The sequence below is a fragment of the Leopardus geoffroyi genome, assembly GCF_018350155.1.
Source record: "Leopardus geoffroyi isolate Oge1 chromosome D3 unlocalized genomic scaffold, O.geoffroyi_Oge1_pat1.0 chrD3_random_Un_scaffold_74, whole genome shotgun sequence".
Classification (NCBI taxonomy): Eukaryota; Metazoa; Chordata; class Mammalia; order Carnivora; family Felidae; genus Leopardus; species Leopardus geoffroyi.
Genome location: NW_025543569.1, coordinates 1 through 9,066, shown reverse-complemented (window position 1 = coordinate 9,066; position 9,066 = coordinate 1). Strand labels below are relative to the sequence as shown.

Below are 9,066 nucleotides of genomic sequence, written 5' to 3'. Positions count from 1 at the left end.
TTCTTAGGGAGGACACAGAAAACACTAGCCAAAAAAAAAGATAAATTTGATTTCAAAACTTCAAAAACTTCAGTTTGTCAAAATACACCATTAAGAAAAGGCATACAAAGCCCCACACTGGGAGGATTAATAATAAGTTGTACTTTTACATAATAATGATATAGGAAGTATAATGAAATTAATATTCCACTTATATTATAATATATAAAATACTTGAATTCCAGGTATAAACTTGTAACGATGAAACAAAAGGAAAAAATAACTGGAGAGTTATAGCTTATGCTTGATTGTATAGACTATAATAAGGATGATAACACTTCCTAATTTAGTAAAGGTATTTATTTATTTATTTATTTTTTAACGTTTATTCATTTTTTTTCAACGTTTATTTATTTTTTTTGGGGACAGAGAGAGACAGAGCATGAATGGGGGAGGGGCAGAGAGCGAGGGAGACACAGAATCGGAAACAGGCTCCAGGGTCTGAGCCATCAGCCCAGAGCCCGACGCGGGGCTCGAACTCATGGACCACGAGATCGTGACCTGGCTGAAGTCGGACGCTTAACCAACTGCGCCACCCGGGCACCCCCTTTTTTTTTTTTTAACGTTTATTCATTTTTGAGAGAGAGAGAGAGACACACAGCAGAGACAGAGCATGAGCAGGGGAGGGGCAGAGAGCGAGGGAGACATAGAATCTGAAACAGGCTCCAGGCTCTGAGCCATCAGCCCAGAGCCCAATGCGGGGCTCGAACTCATGGACGGCAAGATCATGACCTGAGCCAAAGTCAGATGCTTAATCGAATGAGCTACCCAGGCGCCCGTAGTAAAGATATTTTAATGTAAGACTAATTAATTTTTCTCAGGATATTTTAAGTAACATTTTTATTTATTTTATTTTTTTCAATATATGGAGTTTATTGTCAAATTGGTTTCCATACAACACCCAGTGCTCATCCCAAAAGGTGCCCTCCTCAATACCGATCACCCACCCTCCCCTCCCTCCCACCCCCCATCAACCCTCAGTTTTAAGTAACATTTTTAAATGGGATTTCCAAGACAAGGAAACATGCCTTTGTTTTGAGTTTATTGACTATTTCAAATAGTGTGTTTTTACCATATTGGATTGTGGCAAGCAGGAATTGATTTGTTAGTGGATGTTCAAACAAACCTTCAAAAAAAGGTTAAGAATACTGGAATAAAAATTAGGCCATGAGCAGCCCCAAATACCATAACAAGAAACATAATCTTAAAAATGTCCTGAAGATGTATGCTTTAGCTGCAGATAAAACACCCACCCCTACTACTGTTGAAACTGCACTTTGTAACACTGGGTAGCCTAGCAGATACAATGCCTCAATTATTTTTTGGTTTACTGAGGGCTTAGCTTAGAACTGGAAAAAAATGCGTAAGAAATGTGTGCAGAAAAATTGAAAGAAAACCCTATCCAAGTGACAAGATTAATCATGGATATGGAATCAAGATTGACATTCCAGAATGCCATGAACCCTGTTACTCCCACAATCACAGAAGCAATAGCAAAAGTTACCCACAAGGAACACAGTGGATGAGGAATGAACAATAAGGAAACAATGAACATAGCTGAGGATGCAACAATGACATTTCGAACAGTGTTTTCTAATATTGCGGCATACTGATGAAAATATATGAATGCCGGGTTGTACACCATTAGGGGAATTTCACACTTTTCGGCTATGCTTCGTAACTGGAATAACATCATCATCTTATTGGTTGAAGAAGAAACGCCGATGGTCTGAACGAAGCCCCGGGAAGCAATGATTTCATGTGAAGATGAAATATTAATATCACACATAAAAAGTGGAAAATTTGTTTAAAAAAACTGGGCAAACTGTTTATAAAAGTATTCTTATCATTTACATCTTGCCCGCTATTTTCCATATATTGCACATACTCTCGTAACCAAAACTCTGTAACATTTTTATCTACTTAGTCACTGTTTTCCAAATCTGCCAGACATTTTTCCAGTTTTTGCCTAGCATCTTTATCCCAGTAGTCAAGAGTTTCAGTAACAATAACCATAACCCTGGGGCGATAATCCGAAAAATAGTCTTCTTCTACATTAAAAAATGGTGTGATGTAGGAATCGTCACTTGCCAAATTTCGAAGGTCTAACCCTTCCTGCACTTGGAAACACCCATATATACTACCAATGATGTACAAAATGTATAGAAGCACTACAAAAAACTTGGACTCAGTGCTTGTGAGAAAAGGGCCAAAATAGTCTCTGAAGAACAAATTCATTGGATGGACATCAGTTTCTTGTTCATCTGGGAGAGAATCACATGGGACACAGCAGGACTTTTTAAATGAAGAACACTTTTGGTCAGGAGTTTCTGGCTTTTTCAACCAACGTAGACAGACTACTTCTCTTTTACCATCCAGGGCCATAAACGCTCCCAAACAGGTGATGTTATAAAAATAACCAAAGAGCAGGGTTGTTCCTGTATAAGTGCAAAAGTATTGTACGGGCCCGAAAGAGGTCATAATCCCTGTATAGAAGGCCAGGACGTTGGTGATAGTGGTGATTGTAATGGACACTGCCACTTTGGAATAGACACTGGACAGCCGCTGTTTGATGTTACCCATGAGGCTGGTCTTCTGCCAGGCAGAAATCATTATAAACATGTCATCAACCCCAACACCTGTTAAAAAAACAAAGAAACAATTTGCATACATATTAATATAATATCTATGAAAAATTAAACACATAAACTCGAACCATCTTCTTTTTCCATCTCTTAGATCGTATTTATCTTGCCTGATCTGCGCTTTGATACTACTACTTTCTCTGGTTGCTTCTGAATCCACAACAGAATCCACCCCCCCTCTGTAATAACTCTGTGCTTTATTCATACTCTTATTATTTGTACATAGCACAGGATACTCTACTCCTACTCTTCATTTAGGGTGTTGCAATGATGAGTCAGGAAACATGTTGTAGGTGTTAGTCGAAGCAGGATTAGCATTGTATCTTTGATTCTACTGGATGACTTGAAAGACCATTTTCCCTCATAAACCATCTTAATGAATGCACAAACACACGAAGCCAACATTCTGTTGCTTAAAATATAAACTGGACTTATCTATTCTACAGTTAGCATCTAACCAGCAATGTTGGCACCTCTCTCAAGATTTCTACTAGAGTTGACACTACTTTCACTCGTGTATACCTTTGTTCCCATGTATATTGATGCAAACTCAATAAAATAAATAAGGAAATAAACTGAAATAAAATGCTGATCTAATTTCAATTTCGGGGGATCTTGTGCATGGATTACATGGGAGGGTACTGGGAATTGCAACTTTGCCTCTGATGTTTTACAGGTATGATCAAGAAGACAGAAGAATCTGTATTGACACAAGTCTAAACATTCTGTCATAAACTGCATCCTGACATCCCATGGCTTACCAGCTTTGAGGATTTCACTTGGGCTCAGCAGCACAAAAGGGAAGAATCAGAAGTACTAGGGACCAAGAATGAACTCTTGATATGTATTAGGTATTGAAAAACTAGTTTTGTGATTTATAGAAACTTATTCAGAAATTGTCCTTGAACACTTCTTGCTTGAGTTGCTTAAATCACACACACACACACACACACACACACACACACACACACTCCTATGTACACACGGACTATTCAGTGCTGGTTTATATTAAATCAATTATGTACACTTTAACTATAGTTGTTTATGGCTGTGGGGAATACTGAGTGGCTAAGCGTGGGTGTGTACTAGGTAGGTGTGTCCTGAAGAGTTAGAGTAAATAAGTTGACATCCAGCAAACAGCTTTTCCACTGTCTCCCCATGGAAACCAAATACTATTCCTTCCAAGTTCCTTACTTTCTAAAATGTAGAATGGATAAAGAAGATGTGGTTTATATATACAGTGGAATACTACTTGGCAATGAGAAGAGATGAAATCTGGCCATTTGTAGCAACGTGGATGGAACTGGAGGGTATTATGCGAAGTGAAGTAAGTCAGGCAGAGAAGGACAGATACCATATGTTTTCACTCATATGTGGATCCTGAGTAACTTCACAGAAGACCACGGGGGAGGGGGGCGGGGAAAAAAGTTACAGAGAGGGAGGGAGGCAAACCATAAGAGACTCTTAAATACTGAGAACAAACTGAAGGTTGATGGGGGGGGTGGGGAGAGGGGAAAGCGGGTGATGGGCACTGAGGAGAGCACCTGTTGGAATGAGCACGGGGTGTTGTATGGAAACAAATTTGACAAAAATTTATATTTAACAAAAAAATAACTGGTGTCTCTTTAAGTTAAAAAAATAAAATATAAACACCTTTGTTTTTCATGCTTATTGTCAAATAAATTCTGGAAGTACAAGAAAATGCAGAGAAAAAGTGTAAACAACAGTAATTCCACCCTGCATTTTTATGTATATCCATCCAGAATTTGCTCTATACAAATAAGCACATATAACTGTATCTCTCTATTTCAAACACCTGGTTTCAATACCAGCATTTTTCATTTAACATTATATATCTACCTCCTTTTGAAGACTGGATATGATTCAAAAGTATTAATGTGCTGTGTTTGAGTTGACCAATCCCATGTTGATATGGAGTTAGGTTTTCAAAACTTTTCCGTTCTAAATAATGCTGAAGTGAACATACTCGTTCTGCTCTTTGAGTACTTGTCTAACTGTTAAGACAAATTTCTAAAAATGGAATTGTTAAGCCAAAGATATTTGCTGTTTGCTGTTTAACTCTTTTGATTTGCTGCAAATTGGATTTAAAAAAGTGTGTAACAATTTATAATTTTCTCCCAGCAGAATGAGTATTCATTTATATACAACCTTCCTCATATCTTCAATCTTGCTAATATTTATTAATTTAATAAGAAGACAAGGTATCTCACTTTTGGTTTAATTTGCATCCATTCATTAATTGAGAAGTCAAATTAGTTTTTCCCTCTACTTCCAGTGAGGGATGTGTGTGTGTGTGTGTGTTTGTGTGTATGTGTGAACTGCCTGTTCATGTCTCTTGTCTGTGTTTTTCCATCTGGGGTACTAGATTTTTCTGCCTCTAAACACACACACTTCAATTTGATTTTCTTCTCTCCTGTCACCTCATTTTGGATCTGTGGAGCCACCTGAATATAATTATTTTGCTTAATCTAACATAAATTCCTTCCTTTATCTACCCCATACCCCCACATACACAATGTGTAGCTTCACATTTGGTTTTACTCACCTAGAATAAGAAATGGTGAATTTGCAACTATGATCACAAATGGCACCCCAATGTACAACATCAGGCCAAAGCTGCTCACCACTGCCAAGGCAGCAGAAATCACTCCCAAGGTTGCAGCCCACATTTTGTTTCGTACACAGTCACACCTGTACATTTGGAGGGAAAAAATCATGGAATTTGTGGTGGTAGCTTCCACACTGAAATTCCATCAGTTTATAACATTCTCTACTTGGACATCTGTTCAGAAAGCTCTTGGGCAATCATTCCCATACCTGTCTGCTGAAGACCTTTAATTCCCAGGCACTGTCCCAGACCAAGTGGGAAAAAGGGCGGAGGGAACAGAAAAGCTGTGAATCAGTACTTTTACCAAACTTCCTGAGCAATTCTTCCGCAGCTGGGCAAGCACAAATTTACTCACCGCCAGTTCAGAGCCATAAAGATATACCAAATACTTCAGATGGTTAATTACACCCTGATCTTCAAAGGGTGTCAATGGAATACAACAGCAAAGGGAGGGCAAGCTCTAGCAGAGAAAGTACCCATATTCAGTGCTCTTTTCACCCACCCTTGACTCCAAGTAGCCATAGATGCAATTCTAAACAGCTCTTGTATTTCCAAACCAGTTCAATATGTATTGTGATTAACAAAATGTATGAAAGTCTCCTCCTAAAACGTTTTCAGGATTCTTGTCTACTGGTGAAGAGGGCTCTAGGAAAGTTGCTACTAATTATAAAAGAATTAGAAATGTAGTCCATTAAAAAAAAAGTTTGTTTATGGGGCGCCTGGGTGGCTCAGTCAGTTAAACAACTGACTTTGGCTCAGGTCATGATCTCATGGTTTGTGGGTTTGAGCCCCATGTTCAGCTCTGTGCTGATGGTTTGGAGCTGGGAGCCTGCTTTGGACTTATTGTCTCCCCTCTCTCTGCCCCGCCCCTGTTCATTCTCTCTCTCTCTCAAAAATAAATAAATGTTTAAAAAATGTTAAGTTTGCTTATTTATTTTTGAGAGAGAGCACAAGTGGGGGAGAGGCAGAGAGAGAGAGAGAGAGAGACAGACTACCAAGCAGGCTCCACACTACCAGTGCAGAGCCTGATGTGGGGCTTGAACCCACAAACAATGAGATCATGACCTGAGCCAAAGTCAGACACTTAACCATCTGAGCCACCCAGGCGCCCCTCTAGTCCATTTTTAATAACACAGCCTGTGCCTTTTTCTTTGCTGGGCCAACAAAAATGGGAATATATAGGCAGCATTTTAAAGTATGGATTCAGCACTTTACCTACCCAATAACCACAATATTACATTTGAAAATATTGACAACCACCTCTGGTTTTATATTTTGCTTTTTTGTTAACTGCTTCAAAACAAATGACTGATACTTGTCTCTAGATATTTTTAGGAGGAGAGAGAAACTAAGTTTGGATTGAAGACCAGGAGAGTCCACTATGGAAATAGAAGCACTGATTCCAATACAGCAACATGACCATGACCTTTAGGCAAGACAACAGTAAAATAGCTAAACTTTCTTATTCTGCAAAAAAATTTCTACACCATGGTTTTATTTATTTATTTTTTTCAACACACCAGTGCTATGAGTTAAACTCAGGGCCCGAAGCCAACCACATGTGCAAAACTCCAGAGCAAAAGTAAAATTCCTTGTTAGAATAAAATTTGATTATAATGAATACTTTCTTAAAACAACAATGTTGGTTTATAGCAGTTTGAAATAAGAAAGTAACAAAGATGAACTTTGTTCTTGTTTTTTTTTTTTTTTTTTTTTTTTTTTTTTCAACGTTTATTTATTTTTGGGACAGAGAGAGACAGAGCATGAACGGGGGAGGGGCAGAGAGAGAGGGAGACACAGAATCGGAAACAGGCTCCAGGCTCCGAGCCATCAGCCCAGAGCCCGACGCGGGGCTCGAACTCCCGGACCGCGAGATCGTGACCTGGCTGAAGTCGGACGCTTAACCGACTGCGCCACCCAGGCGCCCCTTGTTTTTTTTTTTTTTCAACGTTTATTTATTTTTGGGACAGAGAGAGACATTGCATGAACGGGGGAGGTGCAGAGAGAGAGGGAGACACAGAATTGGAAACAGGCTCCAGGCTCCGAGCCATCAGCCCAGAGCCTGACGCGGGTCTCGAACTCACGGACCGCGAGATCGTGACCTGGCTGAAGTCGGACGCTTAACCGACTGCGCCACCCAGGCACCCCAACAAAGATGAACTTTGAAATCAGAAAGATGAATGAGTTACATATGACATTCCATCTTTCAAGTTTCTGGATTTTTTGGTATAAAATTTTCAGATGAGGTAAGGGAGGGAGTGAAGTATATTATTGCCTATAGTGACTTTATTTTGACTACGTGCTGAGTTGACTTTGTCTAAATGATCTTTACTTTGATGTGCAATAGACAATGGAAGGAAACGTTTTAAGATGGAACACTGCAGGAGTTTGGTGAATACACTTGCAGATATTCCGGTCTCCAAGAAAGTTTTTTTTTTTTTTTTAAGTTCATTTCTCTTGAGAGAGAGAGGCTGACAGAGACCGAGAGAGAGAATGGCAAGCAGGCTCCACACTGTCAGCGCAGAACACAAAGTGGGGCTCAAACCCATGAACCACGAGATCATGACCTGAGCCGAAGCCTAGAGTCAAGATGCTTAGCTGACAGAACCACCCAGGCACCCCTGAGAAGGATTTTGTTTCAGGCAGTTTATCAGAATGACCTAGGGAAGTCTTAGAACTTTAGATCTCCTGGAACCTGGCTATGCAGATCCTGATTCAGTAGGTTGGTAGGGAAGCTGCAGAATCTTTATGTCTAAAACCTTCCCCAGATGACTCCAGTGCAGGCAGCAAGATGGCCAACCTTCTGAATTTTTTATTTACCTGACAGGGAAGGGCTAAATTAGAACTTATTATTCTTAGACAACAATCTATATGTTTGCTAAGAGATCCACATCTTCCTTCAAAGGTAATGATGTTTCTCATAAGTAAACAACAGTTTACAGTGTATTTGAGAAGGGAAAGATTTTCCAGCTTGTTTCAGAAACGGATCTAATATTTGGTGTAAATGTTGTCATGACCAAAATGTGAGACAATTTTGAAGGAGACAAGAAGATCAATACACCACTACTTGCTGTAGAATGAGGTTCAGGCTAGAGCATATACTTGAAAAAGTTTGTTCGTATGACTTCACAATCAGACAATAAATACGGAACCCTAAAATAGGTGCAAATAAGGGTTCTGTGTGAGGTAAATGCATATGTGCAAGGATAACCTTCATATGTAAGTGTAAATGAGTCAGGCAGGATGGGCAATGTCTTAGGGACTGTCTAGGAGGCTGTTGTCCAGACCAGAGATAAGAGATTCTCAGTGATAACAGAGAGGTAGGAGTGGGAGATGTCCTAGGAATTTACAAACACACTCAAAGGAGAATTGGTTTTATCTTAAAGCCTAGAGAAGGCATGTATTGAAGCATCGTGGCAGCAGCTGTGCCTTAAGGATTTCCCTCCTCCCTTTCTTTTTCTCCGTGGACATGCTCCAACTAACTTAGCAAGATGGGAAGCAGGAAGAGAAGGGATAGAAGAGGGCTGGCGAACCAACAGAATGGGGGAAGATATTTGCAAATGACATATAACATAAAGGCTTATTATCCAAAATCTATAAAGAACTTACCAAACTCAACACCTGAAATAATCCAGTGAAGAAATAGCCAGAAGACACGATTAGACCAAAGAAGGCATCCAGATGGCCAACAGACACATGAAAAGATACTCAACGTCACTCAACATCAGGGAAATACAAATCAAAACCACGGTG

The 9,066-nt window shown here is 39.6% G+C and overlaps 1 protein-coding gene across 2 annotated transcripts; it reads right to left on the bottom strand.

The window, feature by feature from the left end:
* Positions 1-1,849: 1,849 nt before the first annotated feature.
* LOC123595704 (patched domain-containing protein 3-like) lies at positions 1,850-5,410 on the bottom strand. Of its 2 annotated transcripts, none has more exons than XM_045473377.1 (2): positions 5,251-5,410; positions 1,850-2,678 (listed from the first exon to the last, which is right to left on the bottom strand). In XM_045473377.1, the coding sequence occupies exons 1-2, from the start codon at positions 5,402-5,404 to the stop codon at positions 1,963-1,965; spliced, it is 870 nt and encodes a 289-aa protein (XP_045329333.1). In that variant the 5' UTR covers positions 5,405-5,410; the 3' UTR covers positions 1,850-1,962. The 2 variants fall into 2 exon arrangements, with proteins under 2 accessions (XP_045329333.1, XP_045329334.1); XM_045473378.1 differs by having other exon boundaries at positions 1,850-2,634; positions 5,330-5,375.
* Between the last annotated feature and the right edge of the window lie 3,656 nt (positions 5,411-9,066).

Coding starts and splice junctions, on each gene's coding strand:
- LOC123595704 (XM_045473377.1), bottom strand. CDS start 5,404: ATGTACAGGTGTGACTGTGTACGAAACAAAATGTGGGCTGCAACCTTG. Junction 2,679..5,250: donor TTCACCATTTCTTATTCTAG/GTGAGTAAAACC, acceptor TTTTTTTAACAG/GTGTTGGGGTTGATGACATG.